This window comes from Larimichthys crocea, chromosome XXIV (assembly GCF_000972845.2).
Source record: "Larimichthys crocea isolate SSNF chromosome XXIV, L_crocea_2.0, whole genome shotgun sequence".
Lineage (NCBI taxonomy): Eukaryota > Metazoa > Chordata > Actinopteri > Sciaenidae > Larimichthys > Larimichthys crocea.
In genome coordinates, this window is record NC_040034.1 from 2,937,536 (window position 1) to 2,959,157 (window position 21,622).

A 21,622-nucleotide genomic window follows, 5' to 3' on the forward strand; every position below is an offset into this window, starting at 1 on the left:
GAGCTGTTTTCTGCCCGTGCAGAGTCAGATTAACTGTAACAGGTCAGTTCTCATGTTGCTTTCATGCGTATAAGTAAATGGAGTTTGCAAAGTTTTTGTATTTATGAATAAATAAACACTAAATGCATCTATACGTATGTCTCTGCTATGTATGGATTATATATTATATATTCTGTTATCATTCATTACCTGTTTAAACACCTGGATTGGATTCTGCCTGACAGAAGTCCTGCCTAAAATCTTAGAAACTAAGAGCTACTTTCAAAGTTATTTACTGAAAACTCCTTCTGTAGACAGGAAGTCATGTTAGCGTCACCGGCTGTAGTGTAACATTTATGGACTAAACTGTCTTTGCAAACAGAGGCATGACTTTTTAAATCTGCATACGTGGAGAAATCTGTGTTTATTAATTTAGATTTAAATGAGCGGCACATATCCTGTGATGCTGACTGAAGTTATTGTCTTCAAGTCTAGATGTTGGTATAAAGCATAACCTATGTCACATATTCCAACCACGCTCCAGTCGAAGGTGCAGCATATTCATGTATGACGTTATATTTCAGTTACACCTCAGTTAGAGGCTGTAAATATTTACTAGTCTGTGTGGGACCTGCATTAATGAAGTAAAGTTGACAAACACTTTTAACTTGGTTAACATTATAACCAGACTAAGTTATGTAAAGAACTGGAGACACTGGCTCCAGTTACGGATTCACAGAAGTTGTTTAGTCTGTGATAAATACATTACTACGATCAGGACGAGTTTCCACCCTCAGGCCACTAGAATCCTAAAATAGGAGCCTAAGACTTTTGATTTATTCCTTATTGCTGCTGTTGTTCCTATACTTATTAAATAACTTGTTATTGTTCTATATATATATGAAATTGATACCTAAAAGGAATTATTCTTGAGTGCTGAAACACTTCTTATGAATGCTAAAAAAAGGGATTCAGTTGAAGTTTTATGAAGCTCTCGGTTGCATGAACAAGACGCCGTCAGCCAGCTTTCTATTTCTGGAGCTTCAACAAGTTTGTCTCGTTTCCACACATGACGAGAAGTGTTATGTTTTATTATTTAAGTGCGTGACACTTCTACGCTTTCCCGTGCCGTGATGCAAATATGTGAAGGTGTTTGTCATCTGGCTGCAGGCACTTTGACTCGGCCGGCTCCGGCTCGACACCCAGAATAGCCCTCGTGCATTTCTTGCCCTCGGTCCAACCCGTCTCCTTCAAACACCCGGGTTCTACTCCAGCTTTCATTCTGGAGACCTGACTGCATCCTCTATTACTTCCCCCTCTTCCTCCTCACCCTCCCTTGTCGCCCCCTATCAGACACTTCATCTCTGAGTGTTTTATTGCATTGTGTCCTTGTAGAGGAGGACCTTTGGGCTCGCTCCAGACATCCAAAAAAATATAGCTCACTTTTTCTTTTTTCTTTTTTTTTCCCCCCTCCTCCTGCTCGGCTCGCTCTTGGCTCAGAAAATATGGAGCATGGCTGTCTGTTTTTTCAATCGCTCCCCCCGTCCTCTCCCTTACCTTTGAGTGTCCTCTCCCTTTTTTCATCTTCTGCTTTTGTCTTTGTCTCCTTCAGCGCTGGCAGTCACTATGTTTTTATGGGGAGTGTTGCAAGGGTGCATGACAAGTGAAACCAACCAGCTCCGCTCCCTCCCTCCCCTCCACAGCCGAGCCTCTCTGTTTAGATCAGTGACAGTCTCTTGCCTCTCTAGAAAGTACATTTTATTCTCAGCCATGTCCCCCCGTATCTTTAGTATTCCTGGTTTCACAGAGCTCTCTCTTCTCTCTCTCTCTCTGCTCTCTGTCCAAAAATCTCACTCTTGTCCTCTGTTTCCAAACGTATCGGAGAATAATTGTTGCATGAATCAGCCGGCTTCGTTTGAGATACGAGGTATTTGCTGCAAAGCGTGAGGGGATGAGATTTAAGGTCGGAGCCACACAAAGTGAGCTCAGGCTGCCATTATGTAATATTCTACTGATTATTCACTCATCATCATTTTGTCTATTAAAAGTAAAAATCTGTTTAAACATAACTTCCTAAACTCAGATGTCCTCTAACAAATATGGAATATTTTCATCATATACAGCAAAACAGAATTTTTGGATTATTAAAGAGTTACCAATTAATTTTCTGTCGATGAACTAACTGATTAATCTCGTAGTTCTACAGTTGGCTTCAGTTTTCTGTTTACTTCCATCCACCAAAACCTTTAAACCTTATCGGGGTCGTGGGGGGATGAACCCGATCTGAGCTAGTTGTTCGTATCCTCGAGGTATTAAATATATTTTCTTCCGGCATTTGTGAAGCTGATTTTTCTTTTACATTTTGAAACCTGCGTTGTTTACGTTGCTCCACGTTGCCTTTTGTTCTAGATTTGCTGCATTAATGCAACTTGTTGATCCGTCATGTGATGTCAAAGTGACGGAGCAGGAATGTGTCACCCATGTACATTCATGTCTTTGTGTGAGTGCACGAGACAAACAAACAAAACAAGGACCCAAGGAAACCTTTAGAGCTGCAATTTTTAAACATTTTTCATTGATTAATCTGTCAATTTTATTTTGATTTATTCAATTCAGATACATTAAAGGACATAAAACAGTTTGCTCATCTCAGTTTTTCACTTTTTTTTTGCTCAGACAGTCCCAAAAACATCCTCATATTTCAGGAGCTAGCATAATATATATATATTTGTTTAACTCTTTGTCGATCAATTAATAACTAATCGTTACAACACAACAGATTCAGAGCTAACCGGGTGTCGTGATCACGTGGCTCCGGATGCGGACTCATGACTGCAGGTGGCGGCTCTCTGCAGGGCCCAGAGCGGCTTTATGTTCTGCGTCCCTTTGTTGTTCACCGTGTTATCCATCTCTGGGCTGCAGAGGATGTCCCCGTTGTACAAGGAGAGAGTTACAGTTGCAGCACAAAGGCGCCATATGCACAGCCTTTCTCTGGTGTTATTGATGTGTTTGGGCAATGGGTTTAAGGACTGGAGTGCCAGTGTGTAATCTGACAGGACACAGGAAGCGAGCTGCCACCGTGTGATCTCCTTGGTTGTCCTCTTCCTCCACTTGCATCAGCTGCTGAGGTCTGTGTGTGTGTGTGTTTGTGTGTGTTTGTCAGAGAAGCGTGCAGATGAAGTAATAGACTGTGTGTCAGCAGACAGAGGTAAACCTGTTAGGACACTTTATTCCCCCCAGGGACAGTTTCATTGTGCTGCTTAGCTCGGTGCAGCCGAATGAATAGAAATGAATGGAAAAGGTTGAAGTTTTACAGAAAGTGGTCGTGTGTCATGTGTCGCATTTAGAGAGCGAGCCGGGGCTGGTGAAAGGGGGTTTTGTATCCATGACAACAAGTGAGAGCGAGAGCAGCAAATGGGAGCGGGTCGGGGCGCATTAGATATCCGAGTCCTCGACCTGAGAATGTGAGAGATCCACTGGATCGGGTTGTATCTTGTCACTTAGGGGGCACATTTGATCACGCTGCACCTCTCTTAAATCCTAACACACACTGTAATCTGACCAGCTGCCCACTAGGTAAGCTAAAAGAGAGATTTACTGTTCCCACGGAGATGGATACAGGTTGTGTGAGACCACCAGGCCACGTCGAAGAAGGTGACACGGCTGACGGCGTGGACAGCTGCAGTCCTGCCTCGGAATTCGGATAATCCGAACTCCTCGTCCAGCTTCGTGACTGCCCTCTTAGCAACGGTATTAATAAACCTGGCTGGGTCCTCGCTGTGAGCTCTCATCATGAGCTACACGTCCGTGAGTTGCAGGAGCACGCGCCTCGCTGCGAGGCTTCACCTTTCCATCTGGTTTTGTGTATCTGCGTGTTTATGTGCGTATCTGCCGCTGCTGTAGCCCCGATGAGACATCCAGCCCGCGTCCTCTAACTGATATTGTAAAGTCATATGATATTTTATTGATCAGTCTGTCGCCGTGACCCCGTCACCCTTCCTCCAGAGTCAACTACAGCCCCGTGTCCCCTGAGCTCGCAGCGATTAGGGTGTCGATTGCTCAGGCTGAAGGCTGAACACACCGAGGGTTTTGACAGTAAATAACAGTGGACGAGGTGAATGTGACATCAAGCACTGGTTTCTAACTGGTTGTTTTGAAGCTGACACACTGTATTTATGGATGTTTTTCTTTGGGAGCCAAACTCATGCACAGGCACAGCGGATGAATTCAGAGGGAATCTCAGTGTGGAGCTGCAGCTAATTATTATTTTCATCATCATCATTATATATCTATGATAGAAATGAGCGGTCACAATTTCCCATCTCTAAATTTTGTGTTTTGTCCGACCAACCAGCTCACTGTGCCTTTTTATGTAAATCTACCTGAACTGCCTTGTTTAAAGATGCTATACAGAGCGTTCACACTAATAATCCTGCATAACTTTAATCCTTAATATAATGTGAACAGGTGAGTTGTATATAAATTCACCCTCAGTACAGTTGTCATGAACGGGGAAATTAGCTACAGAGACCAAAACTGTTTTTGTACCAGGCTGTAAACATGTTTATTTCTGCTGTGAAGTTGGACATTTGGACATGGGGACTTATGGAGACTGACTCACTTCTGGAGCCAGCCTCAAGTGGACGTTAGAGGAACTGCAGTTCCGCATTGGCTTCATTTCTGAACCACAGCAGTTGCTGCTTGGCGGCACCTTATACTGCTTGTAGCACAACAGAAGTACCGCAACGCCCTTTGGGCGTTGTCAGAGCGCCTGGAGACCGCCGGCTTAATGTACTGAAGATAATTTTTTTGGCCTTTTATGCTTTTTTTATTGATAATACAGCTGAAGATAGACAGGAAGCAGGGGGCAGAGAGTGACACGCAGTAAATTAGCGGTCCGATGCGGGACTCGAACCGGGGCCAGCTGCAGCGAGGACTACAGCCTCCACACATGGGGCGCCCCAATGTACTGAAGATTTATTCGGCTTCAACCAAATTGACACCACGTCACATCACCAGCACAAAACACAACATCAGCCTCAGACGTGGATTACGTTACGATATGAGAGCCACAAGCAGAAAATAAATGATGTGCTTTGGAAACCTGTAACTTTAACACCCAGCAGCTACCAGGCAGAGTGAGTTTAGATCATTTTGTTCCTACGTTGTCGAGCTAATTGGTTAAAGAGTTGAAGATTTTCTTGCAGTAAATCAAACGCGTGCTGTCTTTAGATCACTTTGTGACACCAAGAAGTGAATTCTTGGTATTTAGGTAAATACATCTCAATGAATCATCTTTAACAGCCTCTCTGAGTCTGTCTTCCATTTTTCTTATTTCTAAATAACCACGAGTCCGATCGGACAGCAGACACAAAGCAAGAGTGATTGGACGTCTCACAAATCAGTCTCTTTAAATAAAAACTTCTAAATGTGATCGCACCCTTCATGAGCTGCTCAAGGACACTTGAGCACGGAGGATGCTTGCCAATAACAGGGGCTTGAATTCGGGTCCTCTGGATGAACGATTGTCTCTCTCTCAGTACAAGGCCACCCCGCCGCCTCGCTGTGATTGAACATAACAAGGAGCGCTTACATCAGGTCATTTGTGAACATGGTGCATACCTCTCTCCTGCTTATTTCTGGATGTGAGTCCAAACTGGGACTCGTTGGCAGCAGATGAAGTTTTTATTCAAATCTGGCACAGCTGCAGCGACTCGCTCAGCTTGCAATCAGAGCTCGAGCTTGTGCCCTGCCACATTTTCAGGTGGGCAAATGGAGAGTTTTGTGTGATTGCGTGAGTCATTTTTTTGTTTATGCAATATTGATGCCTGACTTCAGCCGGTCAGTCGCCACTTCAAAAAGCGTTTTTACCTCCCTGCTCATAAAAGTTTCAGCTCTTTGTCGGCGTGCTCGGATTTGTTTGTCATGCCGCATGAAAAGAAATCAAGTGCGCATAAAGAGAAAGGAGACGAGGAGCATACAGGCCTGTGTGGTGGGTGTGTTACATTACATCTGATGTGTTTGTCATCTGATTGGCAAGAAATCATTGACAAATGTGTTTACTGCCTTTTTTTTTTTTTGCTGTGATTGCTGGGCAAAAGCAATAATCAGGACTATAATGAGCGAGCCACATAATCCCTGCGCTTGGTGACAGAAAGCAGGCCTGCTTAATTAAGGCACTGATTTCCCATGAGGCACTGGGACCTTTTTTTTTTTTTTTTACCCCGTCCGCTTACCATCTTTTTGAATGCATTTGAATCAGACGTCGCCACGATCTGACGAGGCTGAGACCTGACGCTGTAGGAGACTAATAACACATCTTCTTTTCATTTTCTGGCGTGTGTTTGGGCTGATTCACTTTAAATTACTACTATTAAATTCACTTTAAAATACATTAAATATGTTGGAAATTAAATGTGGAGTCCGAGGTCCAAACAGTTTTTCACCAGTTTTCAGGATTTTGTGGGCGGTCCTTAAAGGGCGGCTCGATGACACGCTGAGGCCACCCTGAGCAGAGAGACAGAGATGAATTCATCTCAGCTCAGAGTGTTTTTAAAGTTAGTCATGTCATTTTATGAACTCATCTGACTCTGATTTTGATGCCTAATTTCATAGACTTAATATTTTTAATCATTCCAATTTGGCTGGGTGGTTAATAACACTTTCTTCATTGGTCTGACAAACTCAGAACACATATTTATTCTTACTTTACACCAGGGGTCCCCAAACTTTTTTCGGTGCGGGCCACATCAACTTGCCTTTCTGTGATGGGGGGCAGTCAGTCTATAACCGGAAATGATATCAGTCCCACCAGGATTTCACGGGCCTTTTTTGAAATAGTTGCGGCCTAAAATCCCTGATGTTGCATGAGGTTTTCAAAAAAAATTGCGGTGAAAGCTGCGGTGCTTTTTACATTTTTGTTGCGATTTTGTTGCGTGAGGAAGTGAAAGTTGCGATAAATTGCGATTTGACAGTCGCAGAGAGGGCGCAGCGAGCATTAAGTTTACGGCCCCGGGAAGCGCCGTGTCGAATCCCCCAGGCAGACTGCGCGGAAGTTGATCACGGGCAAAGTCACATCGGAATATACCATTGTGTGAGGGGATGAAAATTAGCTAGTACTGTAAATAGTTCGTAGATAAGGTAGATTTTAATTAGAATGCCAAGCTTAATAATTAACTGTGGATGTTTTATAATAGGAAAATGCAATTTTGAAAAATAGGCCATGTTTAGAGGGATTGTTTGGGATCGTTAAGTGGGCCACTCCAATTGTTTAGACGGGCCGGATGTGGCCTGCGGGCCGTAGTTTGGAGACCCCTGCTTTACACAGACTTTTTCTGCTTTAATTTTGAACTAATCCAGCCACCATTAAGTCCTCATAGCTGCAGTGAAGTGAAAGTCATGCATGTTGTTGTCCTGTTTGCTTCAGCAGTGGTTAAATGCAGCGTTGCGTGAGGTCGAAAGACTGAAAAGCACTCAGTCGATTAAGGGAAGAGACGCGGAGGCAGAATTTGAAAAGGTTGTCTTTGGTTCAAAACCAGAAAAGCTCCGGGCCCGGGTCAGTGGCAGCAGGTGTTTTTCTACAGAGGGCCAGGCAGAGAGAAAAGAAAGGTCGTATTTAATTGCGGCACTTTTAGCTGCTGTTCCTCCTCTCGCCCCGAGTACAAAAGTCTTCCAAGTTTTTCGTGAAAACCTGACAAAAAAAGAAGAGTGAAAGCTGAGCGAGTTTTAGGGTCAGAGAAGACCGAGAAGATTCTGAAGCGGAGATTGGATACAACACATATCACTTCCTCTGATGTGTTACTCCACCACAGCGGTTTCACACTCCGAGCGGTTACACAGTATTATTTAGTGTTTGTGGAGAGAAAGCCAGGGAGGAGAGCGAAACGGTAAATCTGCTGTCGAGGAAGAAGAAGAAGAAGAGGCATTGGAGGAAGAGCAGAGGAGGCGGCAGCTAAAGCACATTTCAGCCGCAGTGTGGTTTTTGGCCGCAGAACAGAAGAGAGAGAAAGACACTCTACATCTGCCTCTCCATCACGAGCCTGCACCACCTCCACTTTCATGTCTCACTCCCTTCACTGTTTTCATCTCTCCTTTCACCCCTCCTCCATCTGCTCTGGACTCGGTGGAAGGAAGGAAGGAAGGAAGGAAGGAGGGAGGAAGGAAGGAAGGACGGCAGGCAGAGGCCGCTGTCTGCAGGGAGGTGTGAACCCTCTAATCGCCCGTCATTACCCAGTGGCACTTCCCACACTAACACTCAACTTAAGGGTGCTATGTCTAGCATGCTGGCATCAATAAATCATTAACACGTTCATTTTTACACATTAGTGTCGCTGACATCCTTTGGACTTCGTTGTACTGACACTTTTTGGGCAGATTTTTGTCTGTCGTCTCGCAGCATGAAGGGAGTTTACGTGGCTCATGTTATAGTTTATCCCTCAAAGAAGGGATGCAACAAGAAAGAACAGTTAATGGGACTTATGGCCTCTCAAAAAAGGGAGATCATTTGGTTTGCATAGCTTAGTATAAAGACAAGTACACCAGGTTACAGCAGGTGACTCCTAATGAAACAACCTCAATACAACGTGTCAGATTTAAATCAAATCAAATCAAATTAATTTTATTTGTACAGCCCAAAGTCACAAAGTCCATTTTCCTCTGAGGGCTTTACAATCTGTACAGGGAGTGACACCCTCTGTCCTTAGACCCTCGGTTCGAGTGAGGAACAACTTGCCCACAAAAATCCTTTAACAGGGAAACAAGGTGGGAGAAACCTCAGGAAGAGCCACAGAGGAGGGATCCCTCTCCCAGGACGGACAGACGTATTTAGAATTTAGGGGGCTCTGTTATAGAATGACAGTAATGAAATATAATATTGAGTGTATAATCATCTCACAATAAGAATTATTCTGTTTTTGTTACCTTAGAATGAGCCTTTATATCTACAGATGCCTCGGTCGTCTTCCACGGTGTTCCATGTTGAACTGCCGTGTTTCTACAGTAGCCCAGAACGGACAAACTTGGCATTTTTTTGCACATTTCTCAGCTGCTGTAGTTTCTGCTTCATGCTTGGAACAGGAGGGCAATCTGATCAAGAAGGGTCGCTCTGAGCTGGGGACGCTCCACAAAGTGCTCAGTGCTCATCCACGACATGACCTCCTGCTTAAACAATAGAGTGGTTCTATCTATCTATCTATCTATCTATCTATCTATCTATCTATCTATCGTTCTATCGTTCTATCGTTCTATCTAGATAAAGAGATACCAACGTATCCAAAACAACCTCAGAACATGGTTTGACTCCACACTGACAGAACTGACATCACAGCAGCTCAGGCACAGAGCTGAGAGAGAAGGTTAAAAAAAAAAAGACGTATCAAGACACCATAAATAAAAACAGTACGCTGGAGACGTGTGAGCATACATGCATGTACCTGTGAGTCAGTACATGAGCACGCCGTCTGCCGCGCACTGTCACAACCCGTGTGTCTTCTCTGTCAACACGCCGCCGTGAAGCCCATTCATGTTACGCCACCACCACCACGCAGGCAGCAGGACAGTCCCTGTAAACACTGCACTGTGATTTGTGTTTGTGTGAACAGCAGGTGTTTGATTGTGTCCCTGTCACTACACACACACACACACACACACACACACACACACACACACAATCCTGCTTTGCTCAGAGCGGCTTTTTGCAGCTTCCACAGCGGCTGATGCCAGATGTTGGGATAGATGGATGAATTATTGATGTTCGTCATAGACAAATGCAAATGTTGCTTAATGTTCCCCACTGCACTGATCCATGTGTGTGTGCGTGTGTGTGTGTGTGTGTGTTGTGCCTGAAGGTGTATCTATTTCTGTATGAACGGTATTTGTCAGCAGTTGCCAGGGGCGTGCATCATGAAAACAGACACAGATACTCGACAAATGCAACACATGACCTGCGAGTGTGTGAGAGTGTGTGTGTGTGTGTGTGTGTGTGTCTTCTTTTCTTTATGAATGAGGCACGTTGTGTCACAATCTGTTAAGTTCACATTAACACAGCGGCTTGCCGTGCATCATGTGGACTAGCAACACGTGATGTACGTGTAGGTGACAAGTTAATTTCTGTCGTCGAGCTCCAGGGAAATATCACGCAAAGGTGCGACATGTTGTTAATGCGTGAAGCAGCTTCCATGATGCTAACACGCCTGTTGATTATTGCATGATTGTTTTTTATTGACTTCCATAAGTCCCTCGTTAAATTAGGGCCACGTAACTGAAGCGTGGCACAGAATCAGATCTAACTGGACTTTAATTATGTTTTAAAAAGTGTCGAGTTGCTCTAATATATTGTTATTACTATATTAAGTTTGTGCGATCCCAGAGGCTCCGTGCGTCAACTGGTTTGTGCCGATTTAATGGAAATATGCAGCAATAAAGCACAAATATCATTTGATGCTGACATGATGAAGGTTGTAAGGTGGGTTCTGCTTTATGACTCAATCTTAAAGCCTTCCTCTAATCAATATTTCATAACGACAATGGATGAAATTACCCGTTATCAACAGGTTTGGCAGTTCTCAGCTCTACGTAGCTTTTTTAGCGCCTTTCAGCACGTTGTTTTGGTTTCATGGCTCACAGCTTTACTGTTCCGGTTCACTCTCGCCGCCGTCGGCATCATTTCCAGATGCAGGAGTCGAGAGCTGGTGAACAAGAGCCAGAAACTTATTTTGCTGTGTAATTTATTCAATGATGAAAAATCAATGAGTGCGGCTTTAAAGAGGCTGTGTGACAAAAGTAGTTTATATTACTTTAATGAGCTTCATCTGTTTTGTGTTTATTTGTTTTATGCTCCTAAATTACCGTGTTTAATCAAATCACAGCACAGCTCAGGTATCATCCGAGCATTATATGCATTGTATTGCACAGTGGGGGGAGGAAACAGGAGCTGAGCAGAAAGAAAAATGTCCCCGGGGTCCTTCCAGCAGGTTAATCAGCCATGTCGTTAAGTGTATGGCTGTTTATTGCATGCGTGCACGGTTGTGCGGTAATCGTCTTGTGGTTTCTCCCACATGCATGTCAGGCAAGAGCGCCGTTCATTACCACAGCCAGGCGGTGTGTGTGTGTGTGTGTGTGTGTGTGTGTGTGTTTGCCAGATCCCACTCGTCCATTAGACTCCAGTGCTTTCTCTTCTCATCCCTGATGGCGGTAGCAGCACTGCAGACATCTCGCCCTGCAATCTGAGGAAAGCCCTGCCGGTGGGATATGAAGAGAGATGGATTGTTCTGCTGTGTGTGTGTGTGTGTGTGTGTGTGTGTGTGTGGTGTGCTAACGGGATCTCAGATAGCCGACTCCCCCCTCTCGGCGAGCGGGATGCACATCCAGAACTGCAAGCACACCGGCCAGAGAAAGGGATTTATCTGTGCATTACAGTACTGCTACTAGAACTACATTTTAATTCCTCTACAAATGCTCAGATTAATAGTTTATTTACACGTTTCCTCACTGTGTGTGTGTGTGTGTGTGTGTGTCTATAAATATCTGTGTTTGTGTGTATGCGAGTAAAAGTGTGTGTCAGCGTTCTGACTGACACGAGCCACGCTGTGTGTCACGGTGCTGCAGGAACACGCGGGGATGTCAGGGAACGAGCTGCTGTTTGACTCCATACACGAGCAGCCATCCATAATGAATGCCGCCGTGCTGAACTCCCGCTTTCCAAACATCCGTAAAAAAAAATGGTATTTTTGCTCGGATGAAGAGGAAACACATCTTCCCGTGAGATGTCAGACACATAATAAAGTATGTCATCCCTATTTCAAGGCTAGCTGCGCCACTGTCGACTATTGTTGACTCGTCTGCCGCTCGCATGGGATGCTTTCCGAGGCCGAGCGGAGCGTCATGGTTTGTTGTCGTTTTGCATGAGTCCAGCTGAATTCCTATTCCTCGAGGAGTCGCCCCCCCTCCACCCACTGCTATAGGGCGAGGCGGCGGCGGAGACATCTGGGGTACCTATTGACCACTTAACTGCCTGCGCTCGTCAATAACTCTTTAAAAAGATCAATTAGGGCGATCAGTGTCCAGAACGCCGCCGGCGTTGCTGAGGCGCCATATTGAGCTGTTTTCTGTGAGATGATGTCACACCCCCCCTCCTCCCCTCCAGACATTTGACTTCATTAAAGGGGTGTTCTGCTCAAACCGGAGCAATAACCTCAGCAATAAGCTGCTTCTCTCTTATCTGCCTCATCTGTGCCTTCGATGGCGGTCGGTGGGTTGGAGTGGGGGGGAGTCCTCGCGGTGTCCAGCCAGCCGTCTCATTGAAAGTGTTCTGACTGAAACACCGAGCCATAAAAATCGATTTGGACGGCGACACTTTTCTTTCATTCATCGCTCGCTCGCGCACCTTTTCGCCCTTGTGAAATGTCCGTTTACACATTCTACAACCTGATTGATTACACGCTGCTGTTTTCACTTCATTGTGTTCTTTTATCCTCCCCCCACCGCCGCTACGGACTCTGCTTTTTCCAACCACCGCTCGCCGCCTTGTATGAGACGCCGTGATGAATGTTGTTGTCATGACGATCCGTGGCCGCCAATGAATGCTCAACCTGAGTCCGGCCCGGCGACAGACAACGCCGAGCTGACCTTTTCACCTCCTAACCTTTCTTCCATGCTGATTATTAATCCCACTTACAGTGCACTTCCTGTGTCCCTCCATCACAAATTAACCTTTCTCTTCTTCTCTTCCCCCCTTCTCCTTTCACGCCCCCTTCCCCCTGTTATCCCCCTCCCCCCCCTTTTTGCAGCAAAGTTATTCACGTGAAAGTTATTGAGCAAAGTTATTCACGTGAAAGTTATTGACGATGAGGAGTATGAGAAAAACAAGAACTTCTTCCTGGAGCTGGCCGAGCCTCGCATGGTAGACATGAGTCTGCAGAAAGGTGCAGTACTGAACCTTCTTTCTTTCTTTTCTCTCTCACACGCTGTCAGTGTCTTTTCTCTCACTTCCTTTCCCCCAAACTCAGCTGTATCTCCTCCATTAACCCCCTGCCTCCCTCTATTTTTACACCGCTGTGCTCCTAAGGACTCCATCTCATAGCCGACGCTTTCATATTACACCTAGAACTCCCACACAATCGAACCACAAAACGCTCCATCCCCATCATAATGACAGGCTCCCCCAGACGACGCCGTCATCTGCATAAAAAGAGAGAACAGGGAGTCTAGGAGGAGCCGCTATGATTTACCATCTCCACGGAGCAAGTAGCCATTATTATGTAAAGGCACGTTTTACCTAAATGCGAGCGTCCAGTAGGTATTTTTAAATGCATGCGCCTTCTCGGGGCGAAAAATACAAACACATTTCTGTCGGTGAAATGAGATTATTGATTTATTTTTTGCTATTAGACTGTGTAAGTCACAGTTTAATAGTTTAAAGTGTAACTTCATGAAGCTAAACTCTTTCTCTGATGGTATTCTGTGTGCAGCTCACACTGAGGTCGTGTATCCGTCGGCAGGGGCCACGTTACTCACTGCAAGATCATATTCCTCTGCACAACAAGCTTGTGTCTTCAGGCTGCAGCGAGGTGAACGCAGAAATATAAAAGCAGGACGGAGAAGAATTCAAATCAGAGCAAGTTTTCATCAGAAGTTTTTGTTTGCAGCCTGTCATGTCTGCAGTAATGTCTGCTGAAAGAAGCCGACAGGCATTCTCCTCTTAAGATTCTAACGCAGCGTTATCTAACGCGGCGTTATCTAACCGCGCTGAAGGCCGGGGGGACGGGAGAGAGGCTCACGAGCCGGGTGCAGAATCTAACACTTGGCTGTTGCCTCTAAACACTACAGCTCATTATGTTTACGTTATTGGGTCTGGCAGCTCAGTCTGAGTCTGGTGTCGGCTCCCCGCGTTCTCGGAGTAAGAGTCATGATGAAGAGCTGGTTACCATGCAGGTCTCTATGAGTGACGGCTGCATCACTCCAAACACTCCTCCGCTGCTCCGCGATGCTTCTTGTTTTTTTATTCTCTTTGCGTGTCTGCAAAGGTTTTACACACACATACACACACACTGATAAACACACACACACACCACCTGTCTGTCACACTGTTTGTAATATCAGTAAAATGATTCCACTCCTGTGTTTCGTTTCTGTGAATAATAACGTGTGAATAGGAGCCAAATGAGGTGCTTATAATGTAATATTTAATGTCAATAAATACACTGACAGATGTGTTATTATAACATGGACCACTGTGCATTCACTCTCAAACAACTGCCTGTAATCTTGAAGGGAAGGTTAACTGTTTCTAGTCTTTGTGCCCAGTATTCATATTATGAACAATGACATATTTTAATGATCTTAAGTAGCAGTGACCCAGGTTCGACTCAAACCTATGAGCTTATGGCAGCTAATATTATCTAAACTTCAGATAGACATGTTGTGTGTCTGACATTATTGCGTTGCATGTTGTAAAGTAAACAAAGTCTGGGCTGCTGTAAAGCTAAATTTATGTGTACTCACTTTAAATCTGTTTCTAAGTCTCCAGTCTCTCAGTGCACCCGACACGAGTCAGGATTGTTCCAGACAGAATAGGTGTAGAGGAAGTGGAGGAAGAGATAGAGAGAGAGAGATGAAGATATGTGACGACAGCTGGAGCTGAGGATGACACATGCCAGTGGATGAAGGTTTATTCTGCACAGATCAGAACATCTGCTTTGTTTGGGTCGAACTCTGAAGGTTCAGATGATCCCGTGACTCCTGTTAGATACCTGATGAAACTTCAAACTAAACCCAGTCAAGCTTTTCTTTTTTTGCTCTGTCACGACTGAGTGTGACATGGCGATAGCGTACACCTCCGCGCTGTTTGACATATTTGTGTTTATTTATCGCACAGACTGATTAAAATGTCGCTCGCTGCGATACAAGAAAGATGACGACGCGACTGTGCAGCCGTTAATGAAAGTGCAGCCGGTGTTGACAATGAGTAATACGTCTGGTTACTTTTTTTTTTTTTAAATGCAGGAGGTAATGAATGTTTGATCGAGGGTAATAAATGTTTGATCTATATATGATGAGGAGGTAATGAAAAAGCTTTTCTGTATTATTTCCCGCGCAGGATCATCTTTTATGAATGTGCTCGTGCTGATGAAATCTGTGTTTAGCAGAGAGGTTACATATATACCCTCCTGTTGGATCGCAGTGATGTGAACGATATGATAATTTCATACTTTTTCATATATATAATATATATATATATATATAATCTCTATATATATATGTAATGTGGCGATTATATTGTTGTTCATAAGTGCTGATGTGGGGCTGATTGGGTTTGTTTTTCTCCTTATTAAAGCCGGAGTGGAGGAGCAGTGTTGATGAATATTCTATGAGAGTCTTTGTTTTGTTTGGCTTTTTTCATATGCAACAGCCTTGCTCCATTTTCCTACGCAGCCTTTCCACCAGTGATACAAAAACGTGCTCCTTTACCCATTATTCCTCTATTATAGATCACCAAATAAGATCTTATTGAACTCTCAGGTCTTTTCTTTTTTTTCTTATTTATTACCAGCGGTTGCATCACTCATTGCAACTTTAGATTTGTTCATGCACCGGGATGCTGATAGCAGAAGCTGGCAGATGTGAGCCAGTCCTAAGCTGGCAGGTCTGACTTTGGACAGTGTTTGAGTAATGAAAGCAATCAAGCCAACAGTCACCCTGACATGTCAGTCTGGAGTTGTTTACTGCCGGCTCCAGCTATGCCCTTCTCTAACTTATACTGAAGTGGTCAATACCATTAGCACCTCTGGTGAGGTGGCCAGGCGAGCCACTCCACTACTGCTGCTGCTGCTGCTGCAACAATAACACAACACTGCAGAGTCACATTGAGGGTCACTTCCAAGTTTCTACATGGACTTTATTTCAGTGACTGTGAGACACTTATAACGGAGGAACGCTCGTGTTCAGGCTCATGCATACAAAGCAGAGCAACCTGCAGTGCAATGACGTTAGAAAGAATGGACAAAGCATGAGTGACGTCACCCACAGGTTCCCGAAGTGTCGTAATGAAGCCAGAAATATGCAGCGCTGGCTGCCACCGTCTAAATATCGGCAAAAACTGGACCTGGGGCGGCTGAATGAAGCCTAGTTGCTCAAACAAGCCACCTGTGACTCATTTGTTTCCTGCCACATTAGATCCACGCAACGGCAGTACAAAAAATAAAGAGCACATGTGTGACGTCACCCACAGTTTTCAGTTTGAAGCTCAAAATCTGCTGGACGCTGCCGTCTTGGCTGACCTGCTTCTCTAAAAATTAGCTGAGATGTGGACCATCGGCCAACCTGAGGTGGGCTGAATGACACACCTGGTTGCTCAAACAAGCCACCTGTCATTTAAAGCATCCACGCTCTTAATCCTGCATAACTTTAAGCCTTAATATAATGTGAACAGGTGAGTTGTATATAAATTCACCCTCAGTACAGTTGTCATGAACGGAGAAATTAGCTACAGAGACCAAAACTGTTTTTTGTACCAGGCTGTAAACATGTTTATTTCTGCTGTGAAGTTGGACATTTGAACATGGGGACTTATGGAGACTGACTCACTTCTGGAGCCAGCCTCAAGTGGACGTTAGAGGAACTGCACTTCACAGCCACAGAGGTTGTTTCTTCACTCGTCCTGTTTTGTGGCCGCCATAGTGTTTGGAAGTTGACGGTGAGGTGAAGGGTATTCAGTTCGCTTCAATGGCTGCTGCTTATTCGTCTGGAAGCAGTTGACTGAGAATAGATGGAAGCAGCTGCACCAATTAATGAACTATGGCTGCTGCTGGAGACGACGACGACGATGATGACAATGAGCAGCGCTGTTAAATTTTTAGGTGAGAGCCGAGTTGCAGTTGTGTCTCCGACTGATTGAAGGCCGATCTAATTTCCTGCAGAGTCATTTTGGTCTACACCCATTTACAATGGCCCAAATCTATTACAATACCTATTGAATGCCTTTACTCAACACGAGGATGAATACAGAGTAATGAAGGCAACTAAATAATTTCGTGTCTAATTCAAACTTCATCTGTCCTGGAGTTCAGACCTGCTTCGGCTTCACATGTGTGTGTGTGTGTGTGAGAGATGAAGAGGACTGGGAGAAGGACCCGGCCAGGCTCAAACAACAGCATGTGAAGTGCCCTTAGATGCCATGAGAGCTCACTCCGAGCGAGGGGACTGACGGGTGGCACATTTCCCTACGCTGGGCATGATTTGAATGGAAAGTGGCAGGTCGGGGAGATGGATTACCGCAGGGAGGGGGAGAGAGGGGCATTAATCCTACAGTCACGCACGCAAACACAGCGACACATGCAGACGCACGCTCATGTTAATATAACACTTCCAAACACTGCAGCGTCGTTTCTCGAGGAAGAAACGCGATGAAGTGCGTGAGAGCCGCACACCGCCGCACATGAATGATGACACTGCCAGCTCCGGCTTTGTAGCTTTTTGCAGTGTCACTTGAAGGTCCCTCACTTCCAAGCCTACACCCGACCCACCCTACCTCCACCCATCCCTTCCTCCCCTCTACTGATTTCTTTTAGACACTTTTGAGCCGCTCGGTCCTCTGTGCTTTCTTTCCTCTTTTTCTGAATCTGTCCATTCTTATCATGTGTGTGTGTGCTTCAGACCTTGCCATGACAATTTTCATCCTCAGGAAGAAGACTCTCCAATTCTCATAATTTATTTACTGCATCTTATTCGCCCTACTCATAGCAAACTACAACAACAAGTAACTGGACATTCAGCACATTTGGATCTTTTATCCAGGCTGCAAACAGCGCTGCAAAGATTAGACGATCATCAAGGAAAAGTGCAAAACAATCCCTGAGTTTATGTTCACAAACGTGAGGATTTGTTTTTTGTTTTTTTATTTAATGTATCGTACAATGAATGCTTTTTATTTATTTGACTGTTTTTATTATTTGCACACAAGCAATATAACGACATATTCATTGATTTCATTTTATTTTTGCCCGACAGACGGCACCCCTGCAGGATATGGTGCCTTGCTTGAGGGCGCTTCAGCTGGATAGATCCTTACTGACACATTAGCATGAACTCTGACTCGTATTCATCCTCTATTAAATGTGTGTAAAAAGATCAAATCTGTACTATATTTATGAGGTCTTGTCCTTTTGTCCTTGTGTTTTCTGTGTCAGGACGTCGTCCTAATTTGAAATTAAGCAAACGGACAGCCGAGCTGTTTGTTTTCCTCTCTCCACATTAAATGCCAGAGGTCGCTTTGTTGCATTTTCGGTCCGTTCAAGTTCAAACTGAGCAAATCAAATTACATCTTTGGTATTTGTACCAGTTAAGATCACCTTAAGACGAAGCGGCAACCTCCGTGGCTGGGAAAAAAGTGCCAAAAACTGCAGTTCCTCTAACGTCTACTTGAGGCTGGCTCCAGAAGTGAGTCAGTCTCCATAAGTCCCCATGTTCAAATGTCCAACTTCACAGCAGAAATAAACATGTTTACAGCCTGGTACAAAAAACTACGGAAGCGCATTGCTGCCACTCTGCAAACGTGATATTTCTTACGTTATAACATGAAATTATCACATTATTTCGTGATATGGTGATATTTATTTTTTAACGTGAAAACGTTAGGAATCATATATGGTTTCACTTGAGATCAGATCAATAAGAAACGATGCAACCTCAAGAGGGTCGGATTCATTCTTTCTTCGGTACAACCCCATGTTCTTCAAAATCCTTCGGATAGTACGCATACTGATAACAATGTCATCTACAGTGCTCAACAACTGTAGTACGTCACCATGTCTCAAACCAAGATTAAAGTATAATTGAATTAAGTTATGTAGTCGAGCCATAGTCAGTTTACGGACTGAACCATGACGTGAGGGACACGTGTTGGTAAACTTATGAAATCAAGTAAAACCATACTTGATATTTTCACGTTATAACGTGAAAATATCACCATATCATGAAATAACGTGATAACTTCATATCATGAAATAACGTGATAATTTAATATCACAAAATCACGTGATAACTCCATTTCATGAAATAACGTGATACTTTCACGTTATAATGTAAAACTTTTCACTTTCACGTACTCATAGTGATACCTGTGACAGTTAGAAGTAGTATAGCAGTAGTAATAGTAGATGTGGTGTGGTCAATGTTTGGCAGTGATCCGTCAATGAAATCAATTTATAGCCATAAAATCCTCTAAAGTGAAACCAACCCAGGAGATCCCCCCTCAGGAACCTGACAGTGGTTTTAATGCTGCTGTGTCTGTACTCACGTGTGTGAGCATCCATCTGAGGTTTTGTTTACTATCGAGTAACCACGTGAGTTTTCATGTGAGCCTCCGCCTGGTCTCCTCCAACTCACCACGCCTGAACTTAGAGCTCATTACTTTCCCTTTTTCTGGGGTCGCGGGCTGCATAAATCTCTATGACTCAGTGAGTTTCATGAACCTGCCCTTTGTGTTGCTTTAAAAGTCAAGCTTATCATCCCTTTGTTAGCAGTCAACCCGGATTTGACCTCGAATGAATCTTTCCTTTCAGCGTCATCTCCGCGTCTAGGAAAAAAAAAAAAGTGCTGTTTGCTTCCTCGCAACGCTGGAATGAAAAGCTGGAGGCGATGTAGGATTAGCACCACGGGAAATGAAAGGCCAAATCCAAATCCAATTTTTGCTCTAACATTGTGATTTGGATCTGGACAAGTCAGACTGGCATTAGAACAATATTTCTGCCTGTGCTGTGGTCTTCAGTGATAAAGACAACGTTTAACTGTAATTCTGCATGAATGCAATTATTTATAGAATATAATGAGAATGCCATAAAATGGGATTTTCAGATCCTTTAGTTTTTTCCTAATAATATCCATGGATCCTGGAAAATATTTGAACATCTGTGTTTTGTACTAATTATGGGCGAACATTTCTATTATTTACAGAAGTACATGTAACTAAAATGACTGTGTCTTGTGTTTGTTTGGTATAGAGTTGAGAAGCTTTAGAGAAAATTGCAGAATATAACATATAACATATAATCTAGTAGTCTAGGCATATAGCAGAATAACTAAGGAATGGTTCTCAAGCTTGTTCCACAGAGGAGGAGCTCGATAGGTAAAAGCTCTGGCTCCCGTTCTACCTTTGGAGACTTTAGGAACCTTGAAGAACCCTGCATACCGAGAGCGCAGTGTTCTAGTGGTGTGATAAGGTACTATGAGCTCTCCCTGACCATGAAGAGCTCTGTAGGTTTTTTCCATCCAGATTATAATCTACAGGCTTTGTGGGGTCGAACTCGCTCTCTCTCTCCTCTGGGGATCTCACGTCTGTTCAAAGGGCTGAAGTGCTCAATCCTGGGCCTGGAGGAACTCTAAATGACTGGTATTGAATCAATTAGCTGCCTAATTGGGCTGAGATAAAGACTCCACTTCCTTATCAGCAGCCACACCAGCCATTACAGACGGCACTGGGGATCTCCCAGTGGATGTGCCGGTAGGTCACAGTGAGCTGCTGCTGGTTTCTGTCACTGTGATCCAAGAGATGGAGGAGGAAGTATAAACTGTAAAACATCTGACTTTATTAGTGGAATCAACCTAAAATATATATTTTACTAAATCTAACTTCAAATTTCTATTTTTCATCATCCAACAGTTTCAGAACTTTTTTTGAAGTGCTGAGTCGGGTGAACGTACTGCCGAGAGTTCAACCAACTTAAATTAACTTTCTGGAGTGAAATTGACTTCCCAGCATGCATTGTTTGAGAGACCTTTCTGTTTTGTAATTTGAAGAAAACAGTTTAAAGATCTTCAGAAGAAGGCAGACATGGAATATAATATTAATAACTCTGTTTTCATGCATGTGTAATCATCTGAAAATATGAATCTTTCTGTTTTTGTTACTTAAAAAAAGTTTCTACAGTAGCCCAGAGCAGACAAACTAAATACTAATGGACACTGGACCTTTAAACCAGCTGTGTGTTTAATATTAAGATGTCATTTTTATTTCTTTTCATAATAATGAAAACAATACTAACCGTGTTGACGTATTTGGCTAGTTTTATATTTATAAACTTTGGGTTAATTATTCAGATTTAGTTAACTTGTGTTTTTGTTTTTGGGGAAGCAGGGAAACATTTGTGACCAGTTTAAAGCATTTTATAGTGTAGTATAAGACAGACAGACAGACAGACAGACAGACAGACACAGGATTAATTCATTTTGACCTCAGTCAGTTTGTCTGGTGGACGATGCCTGCTGTAGATTTTCTACAAAATATTCTTTTCTCCTTTATTTATGTAAATCTCATTTTAAATAAAAAATGAGACCTCCAGTGTAGTGTGTGTGTGTGTGTGTGTGTGTGTGTGTGTGTGTGTGTGTGGATTACACTACCATTTACTTGATTGTACAACACCAGCAATGTGAGGACACATCTGTTACTCTGCGTCCCCGGGGAAAGGTGTGTACATTTTCCAGCATTTGAACAGACGAGCAGAGAGAGCACGAGCTGCTGCAGACCTGATAAGTGATAATCTGAAGATCTTTGGATTAAATGTCCGTAGAAATTGAATTGTATTCAGCGTCGGCCTTTAACGTCGGCTCACGCCATCATATGCATCATTACACAACAGAACCTCGTACAAAG

At 43.8% G+C, this 21,622-nt stretch overlaps 1 protein-coding gene across 2 annotated transcripts in view; it reads left to right on the top strand.

Moving 5' to 3' along the window:
- Positions 1 to 21,622, top strand: part of slc8a3 (solute carrier family 8 member 3) — a 117,494-nt gene that overhangs the window by 71,165 nt on the left and 24,707 nt on the right. For both annotated transcript variants that reach the window (XM_019277884.2, XM_010744381.3), the window contains exon 3: positions 12,793 to 12,899. In XM_019277884.2, coding sequence (XP_019133429.1) covers positions 12,793 to 12,899 — 107 coding nt within the window. The remainder of the gene's footprint in view (positions 1 to 12,792; positions 12,900 to 21,622) is intronic.